The sequence below is a fragment of the Seriola dumerili genome, unplaced genomic scaffold (genome assembly GCF_002260705.1).
Source record: "Seriola dumerili isolate Sdu_G_001 unplaced genomic scaffold, Sdu_1.0 BDQW01000147.1, whole genome shotgun sequence".
Lineage (NCBI taxonomy): Eukaryota > Metazoa > Chordata > Actinopteri > Carangiformes > Carangidae > Seriola > Seriola dumerili.
Window position 1 is genome coordinate 2,840,709 of NW_019174402.1, and position 23,732 is coordinate 2,864,440.

The following is a 23,732-nucleotide window of genomic DNA, read 5'->3' on the forward strand; positions in this document are numbered from 1 at the left end:
TTGTATGTGGAATGCAAAAATGTCACAAAAAAAAACAAACAAAAAAAAAACACACAAAAAAAAAAAACACAGGAGCAGGATTGGATTTGATGCGTCTGTGTTTGTTCTGTGTATGTGCATAAACCAGCTTGTAGGATATGTCACTGTGTGAGAATTTCAGATTTGCCTCATGTGGGACAAGAGGTACATCTCTACAGTGAAGGGTTCATTAATATATATATTTTCATACATATATATGTTAACAGGCATTGACTAAAAATAAGACTATCCAAGGCCTCTCGATTCCAGAATGTCTTGACTAACAAAAACCATATAGTGCATAACAGAGTCGGGTATAGTCAGAAACAAACAGCGACATCCTTGTCGGTCCCTCTCTGCTAGTCAAAGACATTCTTATCAATGAAGGCAGCTCTGAAAGATGCATATACTATGCGTTTCCTCCACAAGTGGAGAAACACTGTTAAAAGTAGGGGGTGGAAATGGACAGTAACTGACAATAACTGGGCCTTGTCAGGACGGTTTATGCCTCAGGCAGATGATCAGTGTGATCATGTGCCCTTTCACATGCAGCTACTGTGCTGCACTTACACATTCACTCATACATTCACAAAGGAAACCAAGGCAGTTGTAAGGGGCCTGTGAGTTGACTGGGTCAGGGTGACAGTCTCATAGTACCTCCTTTTCTACACCTGAGTTTTAAAGATATGGTTGGAACAGAAAATAGTAGTAAAAACAACAATCCCTTTCCTCTTCATCACAGTCGTCCTCAGTTCTGTCAGTGGATTCACAGGTCTACCGAGCACTACAGTCAGTGAACAAAGTGGGCAGGCTGTGTTAATCCATCCGTATTTTGACTCCTCAAAAAGGGAAGGGCCAATCCAGTGTTCTTGAAGGCAGTGTCCTTTGTATTTGGCAGGTTGGCCTAGTGGTTAAAAAGGCTGCCCTTCAGCTGGAGGATCCAAGTTCAAACGCTCGTGATGGGAAGCAACTGTTCAGGTGAGGTGTCCTTGAGCAAGTTAGTTAATCCCCACCAGTTCTACCCCACAGAGCTATTCTGTTAATGACCACTGTGAGCTCTGTGTGGAGAAAAGCAGGGGAATTGTTCTCCAGGGCTCAATAACATTTCACATTATTATCATCTTAGTAAGACCAGCTGCCTGGTCGGATCTTCAAGTCCAATGGTGAGCAAAACAGAGCCAAAGGTTTTTGTCCAGTGTAAGAATATCACTAAAAGACGTATGTGGAGCAAAGCATCCCCTCTGTAGTCTCTGTCTGCCCAGTCAGCATGTGAGTAGCTTCTTCTTTACGGCGCTGAAAGAAGAGGAACAATTAATAATAACAATTAATTAATAATAAACACCTGGACTTTGAGCAAATTTAGGACTAACATACAATACGAACATGGCTTGACAGTGTCATGTAACAGATCTGTGTTTTGGTCCCTTCAGAGAAGAGAAGGTATAAAAAAAATTAAAGGAAGGATGATGAAATAAGAAATTGCTATTATAACAAAGTTATGTACAGTATAATGTATTAGAAGATACTTTCACTCACTCTGATCACATGGTGTATGTCACACTCCCTGTTTATTGCTAGGGCCGCCTGGGCCAGCCATCATTTGCTGCCTGTGAACACATACAGTTGGATTTAACAAAGAATGCCAGTGTAATGATTTTGACTGCAAACAACAATCATCATCAAATAACCTGCCATGTTTTAACTGATTAATTGTTTGGTCAACAGTTTAAAATCCAAAGTTAATGAATCTCGTACAGAAAAGAGAAAAGCAGCAAATCACCACATTTACAAACTTGCAAATTTGAAGGACAAAAAACGTAACCAGTCACATGATATCTCCACGTCATTATGTAGTTGTGGATGAGATTTGTGTGACCTGCTTGTGTATCCTCTTGTAACTTAAGCCAAATGTGGTGCTTATTTTCTGTCACAAACGCCATTGTTTTGCACATTTAAAGGAACAGCCATATTTCATTTCATGAGAGCACACAGAAAGCCTAAGTTGCAGCCTCTGGAGTTCCAGCATCTACAGAAACAATACTAATTGCAAATATTATGAATTTAATCAATAGATATATACAGTATAAAACAGGTAAATGCAGAAAAAGTACACAAATGCTCAAAAAGAAAAAAATTTGACTCAGAAACCAAACTACAGATTGAAAGAGATATTATAATATAAGGCTTCGAACTATAAACTACATAAGAGCAGATAAACTATTTTACCCTGGGTGCAAGAAGTGTTCTGGTGCCAGGCCTCTCTGCTGAATCATCATGCCCTGGAAGTGCCCCGCAGGCCGGGGATGTCGGTACATGGCCATGCGTGTCTGACCTGGTGAGTAAGGCAGTTGCTGGGGCCGCTGCAGAGCCTCCATCAGGTGTGGGTGGGGTCTTTGGGCAGCATAGCGTCCTGGATCTGGGTATGGCTGGCCAGGGTAAGGGCCTCCGTTTCCAACGCCTCGGGCCTGAGACATCATGTGTGGTGGAGGAACGCCGCCTTGCTGCATCCCAGGGTGCATGGCACGAGGGCCGTACATGAAGCCAGACGCCATGTGTGCAGCAGAAGCAGGTGGGTGCTGCTGTTGATGTGGCTGGGTGCTACGGCGGCGCGCAGCAGCGTTATGGCTATCGAGGTCTAGGATTTCTTTCGGGCTTTCAGATCGCTCTGAACTCTCAGTATGAGCCTGGTTTGCTGGACTGCCACCACTGCTGCTACCTCCACTGCCCTGCACCCTGCTTTCACGCTTGCCATCTTCTGGGCCTCCAGGGTGTGGCCCTGCTTCAGACACAGGGCCAGGGGACACTAAACTAGCACCACTGGAGCCCTCAGAGCCCAATGGCGACACACTGCTCTCCTTCGACTGACCATTGCCTCTGGCACTGGCTATAGGTAGGTAGGCATTAGGCGGCATTGGCTGGCGAGGCTGATACTGAGAACGATGCCACTCCTCGGAAGGGTAACCCCCTCTGCTGTTGGCTTGGTTATGGGTCTGAGCTTGCGGATGGGGCTGGGGGTAGTAGTGTTGCTGCTGGTACTGGTGAGGTGGGTACATGTTGGGGTGGGCCTGAGGGTGCTGTTGGCCTGGCATGTGGTAGGAGTAGGCAGTCCCTCCCTGCTGATGATAGGTGGGGTGATTAACAGGATTGTGGAGGGAGTTCATGGCCTGGTTGTGGTAAGGGTGGGGAGCAGATGGAGGCATGGACCTGGTCATGTTGGGCTGGCAGTAGTGTGGATGTGGAGGGTTCCCCATGCTGTATGGCCCCATGGCTCCATTTACCTGGCCTTGGGAGTGAGGAGGCATGGCTGGATTGTAATGAGGCGAGGGCCCTCTCTGAGCCTGCATACCCGTGCTACTACCCACCAGCTGGGTTTGATGGTGATTGGGGCTAAAATCTTGGTGTTTATAAATACCATTTGGAGGCCCGGATTTCACCACGGTGTGTTGTGGAGGAACGGCAGTACTTTCTGTGTCTGCTCTACCTGTAGGCTCACTAGGTCTTTGATTTCCATGGTCTGCTGGGCTGGGCTGGGAGGGTAATAGTGGGGTAGGATGACTGGGTGGCAAAGATGTGAGCGGAGCTGGCTGTAGAGGTCCAGGCTGGACTCCTTGTGTGGCACTCTGTGGCATCCCATGCATGGGGCTGTTCTGTGTGGGACGTGGCGGAGAGATGTTTTGGGGGACGTGATTAGGAGAAAGCAGAGAACCCTTCTGCTGCGCATTCTGGGTCATCAGCTGAGGAGAACTAGGAGGGTGGCATTGAGGAGGGGAACTCCTGGTTACCTGAGGTTGCTGCTGCTGTTTTTGGTTGTTGTTGTCCTCTGACATTTGTTGAGTGGAATTCTGAGATGCTGACACATGCAGTGGCAGGACATTGTGGGGAGGAAGTGCAGGGCTTGGAGTATTTTGTTGAGGACTGTTCTGTGTATGCTGCAGGGGCTTGGGTGGAGTTGGATCAGTGGAGCTGTTGTTACTTGTGTTGACATGGGATGAAACAGTAGCGGCACTATTGTGTTGAGGAGGACAGTGGCTGGCAGAGTGTCTCTGGCCATCTACCTCCTGCTTGTGGCTCTCTGTTGAACTCTGTGGGAGCCCCGGTCCAGACGGGTTCTCCTGTGATCTGCCCACCTTAGGGGCTGCAGGGCTCTGCTTTCCCTCTGCTGCCCGACTGTGGTGTCCTGTGGGACTAGGGTTGGACAGGTGCTCTTGATTAATTGAAACAGTATTTTTGTGTGATGAAGCCATATCTGAAATGTTGTTGGCAGCCACTTTGTTCTCTGATGTTGTGCCTGTTAACATACAGAATGATGAAAGAGGAGTTAGCAAAAAAGAACAACAGAGGGGAGGTTAGCATTTACGATTAATTAACTATAATTACAAGAACAAGGTTTTGTGTGAAAGAATATAAAAAGATCAAAACGACAAAGAAACTACTGAAGTCTACTACTGAAATTTTATGCTACTTATTCATATAAAAAATGAACAATACAAAACTAGCAAACGAAAAATTAACCCATGCCCTGTTCCGTTACCATGAAGATGTAAACACATTTTGTAGATTGTAGTGATTGCTAGTGAAGCTTAACTGATGACATGTCATCTCTTTTGTACCCTCACAGCAACCAGCAAGAAATTTCACTAAACTAATGAATATTCAATTAGCCTCTTACTGTGAAAAATAATCTAAATCAAATTACAAAAAGCACTTGACAGGGAGAAAGGGAATGGATGTGTTCTGTGCCGATTAACAAATTGAGACACTACAGTCGAGAAAGAACATTTGTGTAGAAAAAGGCTTGACTGTGCTCAGGTTCCTTCATGCAGAATATATATGGCTGATGAAACACTACGAGAGAAGGTCAGGTCTACCTTTGGGCTGCATGTCTGTCTGTTGGGAAGGCTGGCTGTCTGGCCCATTGTCTCTAGCAGGACGCAGCAGCTGAACCTCAGGGGCAGGGGGAGGCTGCTGAGAGGGGTGAGCTGGGATGCTGCCAATTCCTGATGGGGGCCCAGGCTGCTGAAAGTTGCCCATGTGCTGATGAGGGGCACCAGCAGGGGGTCCAGAGGAGGCTGACAGCTGCTGCAGGGCCAGCATCTCTGGGCTTTCCAGCATGGAAGCCAAGCGTGTCCTGCCAGAAGAGTCTGGGTGGGGAACAGGGGGACATGAGGACATCGGCCCCTGGGAGCTGACCCCTGCAGACATTTGATACTGGGCATTTGGAGAAGGGTGGGGGTATCCAGCGGCTTCTGGCCATGGTTTATGCCCAGCTGGAGGTGGGACTCCACCATAACTATAGCTGCGCTGGTTCACCATGTTGGGATCTTGCATGCCCATCCCATTGGGTCTTTCCTGGTGACTCATACCAGTCCACATGTTGGATAGGCCCATACCAGGGGGCCTCAAGCCTGGGTAGTTGTGCTGAGGTGGTCCATCTGGTCCTGAGAATCTGTTGCCCATGTGGTGCATGGTGTGGCCCTCTGGATGGTGGTGGGATGGATACATGCTGGCTTCAGGAGGAGGTCCAGGCTGTAGAGCCACAGGACGCGGGCCCAGAGACGGGCCATGAGTTGGACCCATGTAGGGGTGCTGCTGCTGGTGTGGAGGCCGCTGCTGGTTAGGATCTGGACCCATTGGATACCTGGGACCCATGTGATGTCCTTCAACCATGCGATGCTGAGAGAACAGAAGAAATCTAGTTAAGGGTTTTGATCAGTATACCTATACATCACATTTTACCACCTTCAAGATACAAAGGTCTCTATTATAATATCCCTCTCTATGTGACTGTGGACAGGCTGTTCTTGCTGACACATAAATAAAAATATAATCAATTTGTTGATACTTATGACAGTTAAAATATTAAAATAACAGAAAAGAACAGCTGATGATTAATGAAAATGAGAATAAGGTATCTAATCTAACAAATTTATCTTTACAGTAAACAGTTTGTTAAGATGTGAGGAATATGTACTTGCCAATGAAATATTACAATAATTTATACCTGCATGTTAAAGTTGCGGGGTAAGCGGTTCAAGTTGGGGTCTCCATGCCTGGGAATGTGACCTGGGTAAGCGAAGCGGGGATCCATAGCCATTCTTTGAGCATACATGTGTGGACCATGAGGACCATGAGGACCAGGGGGACCAGGGGGGCGATGGAGCTGGTGAGATAAGAGAGAGAATTCACTATTTAAGTTTTTCTTGTACATTTCAGACAGAAATCAAGAAAAAAATGATTAAGGTGGTTATGAGAGATAACTGACAAATTAGTTGCACAGGTTTTTAGAAATGCAGGCACTTTAAAAAACAAGCCAAGTTATTCTGTTGATACCTGTTGCCCTGGGTGGTACATGCCCCTAATGTCTCCTTCCCGCATGCGTTGTTGGCTTGGAGGCAGGCTGTGGGGGTGAGCCCAGTGAGGGGGAGGAAGTGGCCGTGTCAGCTTGTTGTCCTCTTCCTCTGAGGGTGTGCTGCCCTTGCCACCCTGGGAGTTACGCTTACGTTGGACTTGCTCGGTGGCCTTGATCAGACTTTCAGGTCCCAGATGTTTACTGCCACGGTTGCGCTTTTTGTCCTTGCGCTCCTTGTCTTCTCGACTGATGTGGAATTCCTCATCTGTGTCGCCATCCTCTGACGGAAAGTGTTTTAACAGGGCCCGACTGAAACACCGTTCGAGAGACTCCGCCATGATAGTGTACTCTGGAAGCAGAATGACATCAACATCAGCTATGCTCATATGATAACACACACATTCTTCCACACAACCACATCTTCTGCACCCCCGTAAATACAGTCACACAACGCATACCTATAGCACAACCAATCATGTACTCTCAAATAATAGCTTTTCATTCACTCCCTTCCTGTCACACATACACAACCTCACTCATCTCTCAGTCACTCCCTACCACTCAATACGCATGGCATGTACCCATAGACACACACTTGCTCCTCTGTTGTCAGTTCACACTGGCCGACTGACCAGGTCAGAGGGCGTAGGTTGACCCCTGCTCCTCCAACCCCTTCCTTCTCCTCCTGCTCCACCCAGGCCCCCCCTGACCGCTCTCCTCCCCCTGTCCCTGGGGAGAGTATTCAGTTGGATGGATGACTCCAGACAGGGGGCTTAGGGGCTGGAATGTTTCTCTGGCACTGCAAGGCTCAGATCCCCCTGAGCACTAGAGCACAGCTCAATCACTCCCCATTAATCACTGTCAAAGCTGCCCTGGCCCCGGCCCCAACACACCACTAAGTCCGGCCCCCTTTCTTTTGCTCTTTCTCCCACTCTCACCCCCTGCCTCTCACCCCCAAAAATGCATGTATGCACTTCTTTCTTTTCTCACAACACACACCTACTGAAATTGATTTTGATGCATTAGTCTTAAACTGAGACCGACTGTTAATGGAATCAAGTGGAGTTTTGGAGTGGAACTGGATGTGCTCATTTACCACTGTCTTCTCCATTGTACTCGACGCAGTTTTCAAACATGAGCTTCACGTCGGCAACAAACTCCTCCTTAGCAACGTACTCCCCGTCATTGAGCTTCCTCTCAATGGTGGACAGGTCCATGGGAGTCTGAAGGGATTGGAATAATACAATTACAAACAATTAAAACCACATGCATTATATGCATTTGCAGTCGGCTACATTGAGTAAGATGTGAACGTAAGACAAACATAAACTCAAAATCACAAAAACACCACTTTTGTGAAAACAATGACAATAATTTGTACCTGGATGATCTCATGGTAATTGGGGGCATAGGAGTCATCCACAGGCTCCAAGAAAGGCCAAGCATCTTTATGGGCTTTCAGGACCTCAAGCACTGAAGATGAGAGATTAGATCAGACCAAGCATTAGAACAGACATTAATGTGGTTTGAGATAAAGAAATAGCCTTCAGTAACCATTCTGTGAGCATACCTTTGTATAGAGCGGTGTAGTCGTCATCAATTTCATAGCTATTAGGTTGAACACAGGACATGTTAATACACAAGATTGAGTCATATAAATAGAAAGCAAAATCTGATGTCAAATGTACAAAGCCACTTACAACTCTTTATTCTTGCGTGTTCTGTGGACAGGGGAAGACGGCTCCAGGTTCAGGAGTTCAGGTGGCAGGTCTTTTCCTTGAGACAGCAGCCAGGCCTTTTCCTCTCGCATCTTCCGCCTCTTTGCTCGTTCTTGGAGAGGAGGATCAACACAAGGAGAAATTAAAGGCACAAACAATAAAACACACCAGTCCTGGGAGGCTTCAGGCAAACAATGTTTTAATTGCTTTTCAGGCTCTTGAATTACAGTTTAAATCGCACGGTCTGCCCATTCAGGCTGTCAGGGGAGTCAATGAAAACCAGGCCTTAGCCATCAGAGACAGCAGCAGCTCAGATAAGTAGAATGAGAGATTCATCAGCCATCTTTTCTTAGGCCCAGCTGATCAAAAGAGCAGAGCAGAGAAAGTGCATATGTATCACTGCTTTATCTTTTAACATGAAAGGAAGAGCGGCCTGCCCGCCCCCCTGCCGTGTGGATTAAAGATGTTTGAGGGAGGATTCCACATATGCAATCCACACAGAGAGCAGACCAGGTCCTGCTGTTAATCTATAATACATTAATGAGGCTCCTCCACTGAAGCACAATCAGCAGTTCATTAACCCTTGACAGATGACATCAGAGGGAGGGAGAAGAAGAGAAGTGATCCTGTGATTAAAGGCCCTGAACATTCCCTCTCACAGTCTCTGTGTACTATACATAAATCACAAGGCTTCAAGTGCTGCTATGCTACTGCAGATTTTTCAGCCGTTAAGAACCAAACTACAGCAATGGAAATGTGAAAGCCTGAGCATGGGGCGCCCTTCACAATCCATTCTGCCCTTGATCCCTGAGTTGGAAGAGGAGCATGAAAGCCCCCTACCTGCTGCTGACATGCTGCTGATGAAAGAATATGAAATTATTGCTGCTCCTTTATATTTGACTTTTTGCACTTAGCTTCATTTTTGTTTTGTATCCTTTCTGCATATACTACCAAGTTTTTAAGTATATAAGGTTGCTGCAGTGTCACACTCAGAAATCAGATTGAAAATATGGGTTCTTTTGCACAAACAGAGCTTTCCATTTGTGTTCCATCTGTCTGCGTATCCATTCATCTTACCCTCCACAGCTTTGATCTTCTCCATCTTCTCCCTCTGCCGCTCTTCCTGCAGAAGCCTCTCCTCTTCTCGTCGCTGCTCAGCCAGCAGCACCTGCCTATCCAGCTCTTCATCTTTCCTCTTCTCGTCCTCTGCCACAGCCTTCTGATTGTCCTGAATACATACACACAAGTCCATTAACCCACTCTGGACTCATGGTAGGAAAGCTGAAAGTTGGATCTCTCTACTCCTAATGTTGTATGCACAAGTCTGATATAATGTACAGAAGTAAGCAACTGGAACACCCAAACCAAAAAGATTCTGCTAGGGGCTAACCAGACACCCCACTGCATGGAGATGTTTGCACTAGCTAAAAACAAAATCAATTATTAAATCAATCACTAAATTACAAATAAATAAAAAGAATCGCTACAAATTAAGTCTGCAAATTGGATATTCTATTATCCTACTGCAGCACTATACCTACAGTCTTCAATACTATACCAAAAACATGTACAGAGACAAACACACACACCTCGTCCTCTTGCTGAATGTGTTTTTCAGAGAAGCGCTCCGATATGCGCACTGGGGTTGGGTCCAGTAGTTTCTGTTTCTGCTCCCGCTCCTTAAGTAAAAATAAACACAGAGGAAAAAAAAATTAAGTTTAGCTCTATGATTACGCCTGTTCTGTGATATTCTGCGGCCCTGTTCAGACCGGGCATTACCATCCGTCTCAGGTGATCCGATTACAAGTGGACAGCTCTAAGTTCAGGTGTGGATCACACAAGACGTATTGAGGATGTGTTTCAGATTCGGTCACTTGGACCACATTTGCAAGTGGTCCTCTGCCACAGTCCAATTAGTCCCACCACACTTTCATAATGAACCGAAAATATTTTACGATTTCAAATGGGTAGAACATTATTTTATTGTAGATCTGTGAGCAGCTCAACCCCTCCTTGCCCTCTTCTCTTTCTCTCTGTCAAACACACTGACAACGGACCCATCTGTCATAGTCGGACTGGCTAAAAACAGCAGCCCATGTGTATATTCGCATACAGAGCAGGGAAGTGAGATTCGATCACAAGTGGTCACTGGATGCACGTGGAGACACATTCTAATGCCAGGTGTGAACTGGGTCTGTAACATCCACAACATATCGTGTATCCATGATCCATGAAGTGTAGAGAAAAGGACGATGCCACGTTGGAACCTCACTCCTGGACTGATTGGTTTTCAGTAAGCCAAGTAAAGCAGACAACTAAAATTATTAGACGGTCATGTTTGTCTTTTAATGTAAAAGGTGATCTTATGTTTTAATTTCTCATTTTCCTCTACAATCACAGCTCCTTTTGAAAATTTCTGAATTACATACTGTATGTGGAAATGTCTGTAATTGATACAGTCAACAAATTACTGATTGAGCCTTCAAGACAGATCAACAGACAACCACCACACACAAGCCACACTGACAGGCCCTGGGGAGTTGTGAAGAGGCATTGAGTATTGAGAGGTCACTGGCTCTGCTCTTCCCTCCCCCCACCCTCTCTCTCTGCTGTGTACATTCCCCACCTTTCCCTGGGGTGACAGCCAAGCTTAGGAAAAAAAAAAGGAAATCAAACCATGTGTGGCCCCCGTGACTCTACTAATCATATGTAATGATTAGAGAAGGTGGTGCGTGTAAATGCACGTTGCACCCAACTGCAAATTGTGGAATGTTTGATCACAATATTTTTTTGAATTCTTCAGAATACATCTTGAAAATAAAGTCTATAATGTTGATTTGAGTCCAGTGATCCAGATCAAGAGCATGAAGCAAAGGAGTGAAACACCAGCCAACAGAGAGCTCCAAGTAGATCCCTGGAAAGCCTGTCTATGTCAGGGACTAGCCTCTACAGCTCATGTCAGAGTTTATCAGGGAAGCACGACTGAGAATAACTGTCAGCCCAGCGCAGCTAACAGCACTGAGAGGTGTAACAGTCAGGCATCTGGCCATCCATAAAGTAACTTGGATATTTAAAAATGCATTAGCAGTTGCATGAAGCTTGCGCACGTCTGCAGGTGAAAAGGCAAATGAGGAAGGAAGATGTGGGTGGGGAGTGAGAGGCAGAGAAAACAAATGAGGAGAGTGGGAGAAGAAAAAAAAGCTGTTCACGATCTGATCTATACTGCCCACCACAACTCTTCTGTTCCCATTCCATCTCTGCCTTGTCGTAGAGTGACACTGCCATATCCTGGGGTTAACACAATTCCTTTCTACATTACCACTAGCACTAAATCCCCCCTCCAACCAACACACACAAGATAGAGTGCCTCTGGTGTCACCGCTTAGAGAGGTCTGGAGAATCCTGCAGCACAGCAGAGCTGTCATTCAAGAGGCTCCATTCTGCCTCAAGGTGAGCTCCCGCCTGCTGTCAGTGCCCCGTGAAATGGCTGGTGACAGCAGCATGAGACATGAGGAAGAAAGATTCAAAAGACTATACACACTGTGTATTGGACACGCTTGTATGCACACACCCACATAAAGACAGATATATTTATGTATATATAAATACACACACTGTGCTATGCTATGACGACAATATTGATGAATGGTAAATATTTGATATCATTCAGCAGGCAAAATCCTGAACATTTGCTGGTTCCACCTGTTTTAATGGGAGGAGTGGCTTTTCTCTTTTATATATACAGTACATATATCATTGTAAATTGAATAACTTTGCCTTTTGGACTGTTGGTGAGACAAAAACACAATTTTAAGACATTACATTAAGGCTCTGGGGAATGTGCCTTTGATAAACTTAAAAGCAGGGGATTATGGTTTTAAGTAGTAACAATGTCTTTCTTAATTAGACACCACTCAATATCAAATAGAAAAAAGGCCGCCTGCTAGAGCTCACTTTGTTGCCTAAGATACATGTGTTCTTAAATGAGGGATGGACTGTGTACAGTACCACAGTGAAATGTGTTGGCATAATGAACGTAATTAATAAAAAGGCTATTTTAGCGTGATCTCCTGCTGTGCGACTTGAGTGCAATTTATTTGCATATGAGAACAATAGAGGAATGCACTTCTCTTTGATTATTTTCACATTGTAAAAATAATGTAGTCAGTTGTAGATTAAATACAAGAGCAAAGGACCACAAGAACACTTGAATAATATTCTGTACTTAGCGAAGCTATAGACAGAAGGCCTTCTGAATGCCATATATAATGTGCCTTGAGTTGTACAGCTGAGTGTACAGTTAATGAAGGACAAGACCACATTCATCTACTGACCATTAGTGATAAGTGAGTGACCCCTCTGTCGCCATCAAACGGCCAGCAGGATTCTTTACTTCACTGCTGCTGATGATGGATACAGGCCGAGAGGGTTTCTATAGCAACAGTCAGTGCTGGTTATACATCATAGGAGTGGAAAGAACCCACTCGCCTTTATACAAACGGTAGGATAAAAATCAAGGACATACTCTAGCTTTGAATAACTGTAGCACTCAATCACAGAAATGACTTCCATTGCAAACTATAGACATACTGTAAGTTGGAAGGAAAAATTAGTGGCTAGGCTGTTGCATCTAACTCATGCTTGCTAAAAACAAAAAATGTCTAACTATGTCTATAATATGCTATACGTACTTGAGAGATTCCAAGGAAGATAATGATCAACAGATGAGCATGACCTAACGTACTGCCAAGCACAGAAAAGACTGACTACATAACTTATGCCCTCATTCTGCCAAACTTGCTTGAGAGCATAGTTCTCCACTGTCAGGCTTAAGTTAAAGGCCTGAGGCCAACCTCATCACCAACAGGTGCGCAGAATTAAGAGCAAGCACAGACCAGCTTTCTTTCACTCCACCTGTCCTGCAGCCATCCCAGGTAAGACTGCAGGATCCCAAAAACAACGACTGGAGGAGGACAGTGATCTGCGCCAGAGCATAAAAGTAGCTAAATGTAGATTGTATTCAATTTTTCCAGCTCGATTAGTTAATAGTTTAGGACCACCAATCTCAGAGATTTTTGAAAATTTAATTCCAACTCAAAGAACAGGTTAAGATTAAGTCAGGATTTAGGAAGAGAGCCGATTTCACTAGTAGCCCATATTTAAAAAAAAACAAAAAAAAAAACAGTGGCAAATAAACAGACTAAGAAAACACTCCAGCTGTCAAGCGAGTGACAATAGGAAGCTAAAAATCAGTTTGCATTTTTAGATGTTGACTCATCTACCATGTTTGGACATGAAAAATGTAGGTTTGAGAAGACAGTGTGAGCTGCTTTAATGGGGTCTAATGCTAGTGTCTCTTCTGTGTCTGACCTTGTGCTGAATCATGCTGCTGATCTCGGGCAGGAAGTTCTGGCTGATGACACGGTAGAGGTGGCGGTCCTGTGGGGAGGTTTTGTCCTTGATGCTTTCTGCCAGTCTGACCCACTGTTCCTCTGTATCACAAACAAGGGACCAAGTGCCTCGCTTATGGCCTAGTGGAAGCAAAGAGGAGAAACATATGCTTATTGATTCAAAAGAAAATGTGTACAGACCATTAACTCAGTGAACAACAGATTCCCTGTAGTAAACATAAAAATAAATTGCTTATTTTGCTGAGATCCTGTCACCTTTGCTTGGGGGCAAGTCCTCCAGTCCATTTTCTGTCTCGACTTCTGTCACTTCTCTTTCCACCTCACTGAAAGGAAAATATAACTGAAGATAAATAGATCCAAAACAGCTTCAAAGAACAAAATAATAAAAAAAAAAATGCATTGGTTCTAATGTAAGAGCAGCAGTCCTGTACTTTGTTAATGAAATAACAGTATGCTTCCATGACTTTTAGGCTTTATAGAGTAAATTAAAATTCTGACCTTCACTTGTGATCACCATATGGTTGGAGACTACCAAGAAACAATCAACTATTTATTACATTTCAGATCAAGTGGGAGGCTACAGGTCAGTCAACAATTAACTAAGAATAAAGGAAATGATAACACAAGTCATAAATAATCTGATTGTGAATCATTTTGTAGAATAATTTTTTTATAGAACTTTTCCAGACCTTGACAAAAGGTCTTACAATTTTTTGATTTGTAATTTTAAATATGATTGTATGAAACCCTAATTAATATCTGATATCACTGAAAGACCACATGGTAAAACCAACATGGCTGTAACAGTTAAATCCATGTATTCTCTTGACGTAACCAGTATATCTGTGCAACACATGCACATCTACACATCAGCAATTCTCTGCAATATGCTGTTGGCAATATCCAAAAAACAAAATTGGTTTTCACCTTAGCTGAGGGTCATCCAACTTTCTCTTCTTTGGAGGTCTTCCCCTTTTCTTTTTCTCTGGTAAAGTTAGTTCAGAGGGTTCACTGTTGGAAAAACAACACAAAGTAGCAAGAACTCTTTAAAATTACAGCCTTTTAACAAGGGTAATTTACAATGGGAGGATGCTATAATTAACCCTTAACAGGCCTGTAAACAAGTGTCAAACCAACACTGCAATTACACACTTAGCACATGCAATAGTTAATCATCAAAAACACGAACAGTGGCATTACATTCATTCTTGTGTATTGGACGGATAAAGAAGACACACAGTGCTCAGTGGTATTTACCTGATCCTGTCTGCTTTCCTCTTGACTGGCTCTTCTTTGTACATACGGGTGCCGTAAAAATACCAGTAGAGGGCTCCATTTCCATCTTGCCCCAGTGGTTCCACCCTCAGGCTGTCTGCATCCAGTCCCTGAGGGGAGGGTGGGGGTGGGGACATCACATTTCTTAAATCATGTGTAGGACTGTGTTTCTAAATCTTCAGTCATTAGTGGGTGATGTCATTCAGTCCTTTCAGCCTACACAGCTGTGAATCTTGCAGACATGAAGCGCTTTCAGTATCTGACTGAAATTGCATTCATTAATTGAATCTGATACTTTTCATATCTCATGAGAAAACAGGAAAATATATATATTAGAGGAAAATTGTAGACTGACAGAAAACATGAGGATAACACACTCAAGTAATTATTAATCATACCTTTGTTTATGCCACGACATAGATTTACCAATATTGAGCTATTGTCCAGGAGCTTCTCTTTGTGAGACGGCTGACTTCTATTATAAGTTTAAATGAACATAAAAATGACACCTCCATGATTATAAAAAAGATAAATCTTACAGTGCTTTAAAGTGCTTTACTACCATTATAAGAGGTGAAAACGAATTAAAGTAGCAGGTTTTTTAAAATGTACTTACCACAAAGTGTTAGTGGATACAATGCTTATAGGTTACGTACTGTCACACCATCATACACATTCTGTTATTCCATATTAATTAATGCAAGCTCAACAGAGTTAGTGCAAAGCCTTGAACCCCAGTATCATTGCCTGCAACTACATGCTTGAATTTCAGTTCAGTTGTGACGAAAAATAAATAAATCTGTGTAACGCAAAATAAATAAATAAATGGCATGCATGAAACAAATATATCTAGATTCTTTCAGCTGATCATCATGAGTGATGTACCTTAAGCAGGTCAAAGACATCAGCAGCATCCAGACGGTAGTCACAGAGCCGGTGCAGCAGTTCCACCTGAGTGCGAGGGGGGAGATTCTCAAAGGGCCCCTCTCTGAGTGGGTTGGGCTTCCCCTCTTCCAGTTCCCACCTGTAGCTGATGATGTCATCCAGGTAACTGCTAAATGCCTGGGGGCTAAAGAGCAGAGCGAAACAGCAAGAGAGATTGACAGGAAGTGAGAACGGCAGATGCTGTGTTTCTCAAGACCACAAAAATGTAGAATTTTAAACAAGAGAGCATTTTCAAAAGCAGATAGAATATCTTAAAATTATTGACATAATTTTGGGCCTTACATTGCAGTATAGAAAATTCATTTGAAAAAACTTTATACTCTCTTAGTGCTATGACTAGCACTATACCTATAGAGGAAGCAGCAAGTGACATTCTTGTGGTTGAGGTACCTTTTGCATGATCACAATCTTTTGTTTTTGTTTTTGAGGTTGTCTCAATTTCCTTGTGAGTGTCAGTTACTATTCTTCCGTTTTCGTCTGAATTTGCCGAGTTCTCTCCACATAAGATCCTTCATTTGTTCCTACTATGGAAAGTTGTAATGGACTAGTGTCTTACCATCTGTGAGGGTCTCAGGTTTTAGGTGCTGAGCAGCCGTGGCAAGACTATGTCTATATAACTTCTTTTATGATTTAGCGCTATATAAATAATACTGACCTGTTTCAAATATCTGACTCTTAAATGATTATTACAAACTTACTAGATCGTGATGTCATTAGCAAAATAGTAATATATGAACTATGACTTAAGATGTCATATGATGTTTACTTGAACAAACAATAAAAAAAGAAGCCAGACAGAGGGTTTTTTTGGTCCATTGAATTCTGTCAGTGTGGATAAATGCAACCAATTCAATTGCAAATGCCAACCAAGTTTCAATATCAACTGGTGCCATTGTAATACATAGCTTAAGAAACAAAGTTCAAACTACCACAGTGGCTGTGGAGGTGGGGCTGAAGAAAAAGACTAGTTTCTTTGAATGGGAGTAGGTTTGTATCTCTGCTAAGAGTGGGAGCTGGTGAATAAATGCTGGTTCCTGTTTGGGTCTAGCCGATTAATCTGAAACTTTCATTTCCAACTCAGATTAACAGAACAAGAGCTTGGGGCAGGGGTGAGCATCTATGCAAAAGCAAAGAGAGTGGGACAGAAAATATGGCTTATCTTGAAAGAGCAGTGTGCACTTTCTACACAGCTGCAGCCTCCCCCTCCCACTACCCCATCTCTCTCCTCTTTTCTATCCCTCGTTCTCTCCGACATCCTCCCTCCCTCCTTTCCCCCGCTCCGGCAGAGCGTTTAACGCGTGCGGATGAAAAGGGCAGCTCTGTGAAAGGCCAGTGCTGAGCAGCCACCCCCAGGATGCCAGCGCCTGTCCAGTCCAATAAAGCAGGTTGTCCTCCTGTTACCGGCTGCCTGGATGGAAAAACTGGATCACTCCTGCCTCTCTGCTTATAAGTTCACTTGTACCAGTATGCTACTTTCTAATGATGTGCTAGAACAGGAGGTGTACACACAGGGGAAAGCCCCGTTAGAGATAAAGCACATTTGTGGATTTGAATAACAAGCTCTGCTACATACTCACTTTCTCCCATCACTTGGTCACAGGAAAGATAAAAGTTTCAGTGGGTATGCTGTTCTCATTCATCACTGCAATAGTAGAGCATGATTTCACCAGCCCTTAACTCATCGTATGGTGAGTAAATTCTGACTCCTCAGCAAGTCATAATGCTGATGACACACACACGTCCTATGACAGGTTGTGCATTCTCTGACTAATTTTGTCAATGGAAAGACTTTTATTTTGGCAGCTCCAAATAAAAATGAAAAAAAATGTTCCTTGAATCTTTTCCACTGTGTCTCTGATGTTTTATCAAAAAAAAAACCTGCAGATAATGTTTTCACACACTGTACTAGTTCTAGCAGGATTAAGACCTAGATCTGGGTCTGTTGCACATAATTCAACAACACAAGTCAGAGCAGGTTTAAAACTGGTTTAAGGTGTATGACACACATCCTTCTATTTAATGACCTTAAACCAAACCTTGTACAATTTATCGCTGCTCGTTCTCCATCATGATTCACTGGTAACCATTAAACTTTCTTGTCAAATTTATTCTTTTTTGAGAGCACTTTAACGAGGCAGGGTTTCAAAAACTGTCCAGTAACCAGCGCTGGCATCGACTAACTGATCAGTTTTACTATTGTGTTTACTTGTATTTGGCTAGATACCTTCTTAAACTTGAAACATTTCCAATTTAAAACAATTTTATTTAGGCAACGTTATGTAGTTTTATGGCTGTATGTTGAACCAACATCTAAAAGTTTGCCTTCTTTTGTAAATGAAAAATGATTTGTTTAGAAAAACATGTTTATATTTCTTTAAGTGAGCTGTTTAAAAAGTATCGTTTTCATATTGGTGCCAAAACTCAAGTAACACATCCCAGCCATGATAGAAGAACAAAAAACACTTAACTCATGTCCTACTGTATTTGACTCAAAACCTACTGTATCTGTTGGGGATACCAAAACACAGAGGGACCTTATTGCAGTGAATATATTGACATTAGATTCGACAGACGTTGCCAATATAGCAAATACTTACGTGATGTCGGTGCGCTGGTAGCATCCCTGCAACAGACAGGCAATAAGGTCCCCGAGAAAGTCCAAGTCCTGCTCTGACAGGGCTTTCTCCAACTCCTGGACACAACAAAAGGAGAAACTAGGGTCAACGCACGTACTTTCACCTACAATGTACTTTCACTTAACAGACCAGAGATATTGGTACAAAAGGTACAAAGTTACTACATGTTGTCACAGCTTCACTGCACAATGATGGAACCAGAGCAGTTTCAAAGGATAACTCTTTTAAAAACACAAACGCATTATGACCATTAGGTGATATTTGACATATCAAACCATTGTTAGTCATTATATATGAAAAGAAAAGCCAATATATCAGCTGTGAGTTTATGCATCAAAAGAATAAGACATTATATTAGTGAGGCCTCAGCATACATGTTTAAGAGTGTTGGTATCAGTGTGAGGTAATCTGACAGAGGCAGACAGCAGGAGGGATGGTTGGAATTTGCAACTTGTCTGATTAGGGCTTCTTGGTTTGCCAGTGGTTGTTTGGCTGGAGCTGAGGTTCAAGTTCAGCCATGACCCCTTTCCTGCCTGGCATTGTGTTTCAGCCATTGAGGTTTTATGAAGCGGCAGTAACCAGCCGAGCAAACTCTAAAAGACCTGAAAGCACCAAGGAGAGATGGCAGGCAGCAGGGGCCTGGAGCTACAACACAGCCATGCCCCCTCCTCTCCTCTGCTGACCAACCCCGCAAAGCTTCCCAGCATGCACTGCTCTCTCCAATGATACCCACCCAAAGGCTCTGGAGTAGAACAGGAGGGGGAGAGAGAGGGAACAGGAGGCTGAGAGGGCAGAAATGCTAATGCAAAGTGCTCCATCAGCCAAGTGTCCATTTCACTTAAAGGCCTCTTTTGCGGGATGCAAAGCAGCCCCTTCAGGCTGAAGCCCGACCAGTTGCTCTTCAGAAAAAGAACATGGCTGCTTGCAGCTGACCACTCCTCACCCCTCTTAGTGACCGCTCTCTAACTAACAACAAACTCTAGTCTGCATGGTATACTCTCCTCCCAGCTTCAAGAAGAACAAAAAAGTGGTCAAAAATTATCTCAAGGATGCAGAGGCATGTTTAATAATTGTGCACTCACTCTCCTCTCCACTATCTGCATCTATTGAAGAACCTGGGTGAGCTCAGAGGTCACCAAAGGTCAGCGTACACACCTCCCGGCCATGGAGGACGACGGAAGCCAGGAGCCAACAAGTCAGTGCGATGAAAAACAGAAGGGGGGGAGGGGAGGGGCAGAAAGGAGGTTAGGAGAGAAGTTGAAAAACAGGATAAGATGAATGTTTCTGCTTGAGATTAGAAAAGAAAAGCATGAGGGAAACACTCAGGATAGCTTGCTCCTGGCTCCTGACTCAAGCTACTATAGAAACATACCACCATAACGAGTTTGATGGCAACAGATAAAAATCCGCCAAGTCTCATGACTCAAAGGAAGAACAGTTCATTAAGTTTTATGAGATCATTCTAATGACCAATTTAAAAGCCTACATATCAACCTGCTGACAATTGGCAAACAAGACAGACTGCAATGGATCTCTGAATAATTCAACAACAAGACTTTGACAGGAGGTCCTGAGGTTATGGGATTGGTGTGTGCATGTGAGAGTAAGACCAGGAGCACACCAAATGGTATTTAAGTGTTATGGTAGCAAGACATTTACCAACCATACTTCCCGTATTGCCATGGCAATGATGCAAGCACATAATGACAAGACAATTCAAGCAACATTACAATTTACATCCACAATGACAAGGGCTTTGAAGACAGTTAAACCTTGTAGGCATCCAGGATCCATTTCCTGTCATGTCCTGTCAAACACAAGCACAGCAACCAGCTGACAGATTTGTGCAGTCATACGTTCACAGGAAAAGAACATAAACACAAAGAAACAGAATTTGGGCATGCTTGTGATTCAGCGGTCAAGTTTTCAGTTCAGTTTTAAATACCACAGAATTAGATTCATACTATTGCTGCAGCATTGCTATTGCATATACTGCCAAGTGTGGAAAATCTACATCTCACACCACAAGAGCAACAGTGCTTCTTAAGACACTGCTATTGTAGAGTTTAGCCCTCAAATTTTGACAATTCAAATATGTACAATGTACATCCAGCCTAAGACAAAGGAGGCAGAGCTTTAAGAGCAAAGAGCACTGCACTGGTTTAAACAGTTGCTTAAGCTAGCACATGTGTCATGACTTGTTCACATGTACGTATGTTATTCAGCTGCAAAGCTCTGATCATTAAAGGATAGAAAGAAGGTATGTCTATCTCTGTGCGTACAGGAGCGTGTGTACAGGATGGCAAGAGATCTTGTGTCACGCTCCCTTCCACTTCCTGGTCCCCTGTCAGGCAGCCTCTGGGCTAGAGTGAGCACATCCATCAGACACAAACTGCACTTTGATCACACTTCGAAAAAGCTGGGGGCCACAGCTGGGGGAAGAGTGGAGAGTTGAATGCAGCACGGCAGAGTGGAGAGCTTGTTACAGCCCCTGGATTAACACCACCCTGCTCCACCTTTGAAGTGCCACACAGCATCTCAGATGGCAGAGGGAAGGGGGGAATTAATGTGGTGTCCGTGCCCTTTCTTCAGCCATCCATCCAGCCGGCCAATCCTTCTGGTGCTAACAAACACTCAGCTTGATGAAGGGCTGTGAGGGACACACGTGCAGCTGAATATGTCCTGTGGCAACCTTTCCCAGCGATAACCCCACACACAAAAAGCAGTGACCAAACTAATGCACTACAAGGACACGACTCACGACCTTTGACAAACACAGTCAACAACAGAGAAAAACACACACTTTTCCCCAACATTCACTCATACACGTTTCAACAGAATGAGCACAGTGCACTGCCTTAGCTGCTTCACATTAATGATCAATGGGACTCCAAGATAAGAGAGCTGGATAAGTGATAAGCTACAAAGAGTAGAAATCATAGAGCCAAACTGTCAGATTTATCACTAAGCTACTGCTGTGAACAAAACTGGCTATTCATATTCACACACTGAGACAAAGATTGGAGGGTGAGTCAAGGCTTAGTCAAAAGGTGTGTCATCACCACAACCCCTCTGTAGGCCTGACTTGAGATCAGCAGTTCACCCCGAAGCTATTTGCCACTTCTCTCACCCTGCTGTTTCTCCCTCTGCTTCTCTCACTGGCTTAACCTCTTATTCCTCTCTTCCACACCATTTTTTTCCCCCTGTCCTGCTGCCCAGTGTCTACAAGGGCCTCTGAGGCATTCTATTATTCCCCTGACAACACCCTCTCTCCACCCCATTCTTTTCCTCTCTCCTTCTTCCTTATCTCTCTTCTCCCCACACACATTGTCCTTACTCAAGCCAGTTGTCGGCTCCACTGTAGCTGAGGACACTGCAGACTCTTCGTAGCAAAAAGGAGAATGTGATCGACAGCATTTCTTCCAAAAATGATTCATTGGCAAGGTGGAAAAAATATAAAGGAGCATTTAGCCTCGACATATTTGAAAATCTCCACTGAAAACAACTTGAAATCTTTCAGCCACTGTCTCACATTTAGTCAACAGAACGACAAACAGTGCGAGAAGCAACACCTGTGGTGTCAAAACAGCATGCCACTTGTCCTTGTCTCTGCCTCAGAAGGCCTTGTCACACATTATGTACCTTCACTAACCATAACAGAATAAAATACATGAATTTTTTCAATAAAGGTAGCTTTACTGAATGTGTGAGGAACACACACACACACTACCATTTAAGTCCTGGTGTTGTTCATGTCTGTACCACTAATGTATGTAATACTACAAAAACCTGCCAGTATGGAATTTAAGTTATGTTATGTGAAGGACAGTCATATTGCACCAACTACTACTGGCATCATTTTTTGCCTCCCTAGTTACACATGAACCAGCCATCCTACCAGCAAATTGTTGTATAAACTCAAGCAAAGTCTGCATGTATTAAACACACCTTTTGCATATTACATGATGGGGCTCTAGTAAGACAAGGTAAGGTAAGTTCTGTTATTGGTGTAAAAAAAAAAAAAAAAAAATATCCCAGCCCAACCAGATGAAGACAGAAATTTCAAAAGCCATCTTTTTAAGTTTCTTATAGCACTCCAGCTACATCGAGCTCGAAATGTTACAATGTAAAATAGATCTCCAAATGACAGTCTAGTATTATATTGTGGATGGCAAAAACAAAAGAAAGCATGACAGTTAAAAGCAGCACCATCATGTGACTTCAAGGTCAAGTTAAACCTTTTTTTCCCCACTGGAGACGAATTAAAGCCTCCTATTTAGCTATGCTTAATACTTAGGCTAAACCCATGGTAAATATTACAGAACCAAAGCACACGTGCACAGTTTGTCAAAGTCAAGTAGGCTGGAAGCTGTCAAAAGAACTTGATAATGTAAGTGGCAGTCTGCCTCTAATATCCTCAAACTTGCATTCAGTAAAACCACATCATGCATGCAGGGTTTAAAATACCAAGCTAAAGATGAGCATCACATGGAAGGACTAACCACCAGGTATGATAAATGTTAACAAGACATAAGACATGGATCAAGTGAGAGGAGGAAAGAGTCTGACTTTTTAAAAGATATGAAACATCAAGGCTAAACTGATATTTAAAAAAACTCAGACAGCCAGCAGGCTCACAGGCAGACCATCTGCATTTGCAGATAAAAGCGAAATGTGTTTTTCTCAGTGGACAATAAGGCCCCATCATGTGTCACAAACCATATCTGCAGAGAGAGAGAGAGAGAAAGCAGAAATAAAATGTGTGTATTTGTGTCTGGCCCATGCAAGCTGCAAGAGAGAGAGAGAGAAAGGCTTGTGATAAGCAGTGCAGCAGCTCCAAGGCTGTGGCAGATCCACAGGGCCTGCAGTGTCAGGGGGTTGGCCTCTGGCTACCCTCACAGCAAACACTTTCCATGCCACTGCTGTTAACAGCTCCTCCGGGGTCTATATCACCAACAGTTGGAGGACGTATGCACATATAGCTGGAGGGGGAAGGGAGGCCTGTTTGTTGTGTAAAGGCTCCTCTCTTCCTCTCCTTTGCTTCTTTCTTTATTTCTTCCTCCCCCACTCCCCTCCCACTTTCAGCTAACACATGGTTCCTCCAGGAGCCATCATCTGACAACACCCTCCACCCCCACACGTAACCACCTCCTGCCACATGACAAACATGCATACACAGCCATAACACCACAGGAAAACGCCCTCGCATCCTCAGGATGTACTGTTCATCTGATCATCAGAGGAAAGCATCAGCATCTTTGAGTTACTGCCAGATATATCTGACTGACTGCATCAAAACAAGAACCTGTTGGCTGATTTGCCTGTATAGTCATTCCTGATTTACAACGTCTGTTTGAGCCAGAGTGAAGAGTCACGTCCT

The 23,732-nt window shown here is 43.7% G+C and overlaps 1 protein-coding gene across 1 annotated transcript in view; it reads right to left on the reverse strand.

Moving 5' to 3' along the window:
• Positions 1–1,573: 1,573 nt before the first annotated feature.
• Positions 1,574–23,732, reverse strand: part of LOC111225228 (cat eye syndrome critical region protein 2) — a 32,327-nt gene continuing 10,168 nt past the window's right edge. Inside the window, exons 2-18 of the mRNA XM_022749970.1 lie at positions 18,314–18,408; positions 15,657–15,840; positions 14,754–14,881; positions 14,424–14,507; positions 13,752–13,819; positions 13,456–13,616; positions 9,675–9,764; positions 9,163–9,313; positions 8,068–8,197; positions 7,938–7,975; positions 7,749–7,840; positions 7,464–7,590; positions 6,349–6,716; positions 6,020–6,178; positions 4,887–5,691; positions 2,245–4,306; positions 1,574–1,625 (exon numbers count right to left, since the gene is read on the reverse strand). Coding sequence (XP_022605691.1) covers positions 1,574–1,625; positions 2,245–4,306; positions 4,887–5,691; positions 6,020–6,178; positions 6,349–6,716; positions 7,464–7,590; positions 7,749–7,840; positions 7,938–7,975; positions 8,068–8,197; positions 9,163–9,313; positions 9,675–9,764; positions 13,456–13,616; positions 13,752–13,819; positions 14,424–14,507; positions 14,754–14,881; positions 15,657–15,840; positions 18,314–18,408 — 4,794 coding nt within the window. The remainder of the gene's footprint in view (positions 1,626–2,244; positions 4,307–4,886; positions 5,692–6,019; positions 6,179–6,348; positions 6,717–7,463; positions 7,591–7,748; positions 7,841–7,937; positions 7,976–8,067; positions 8,198–9,162; positions 9,314–9,674; positions 9,765–13,455; positions 13,617–13,751; positions 13,820–14,423; positions 14,508–14,753; positions 14,882–15,656; positions 15,841–18,313; positions 18,409–23,732) is intronic.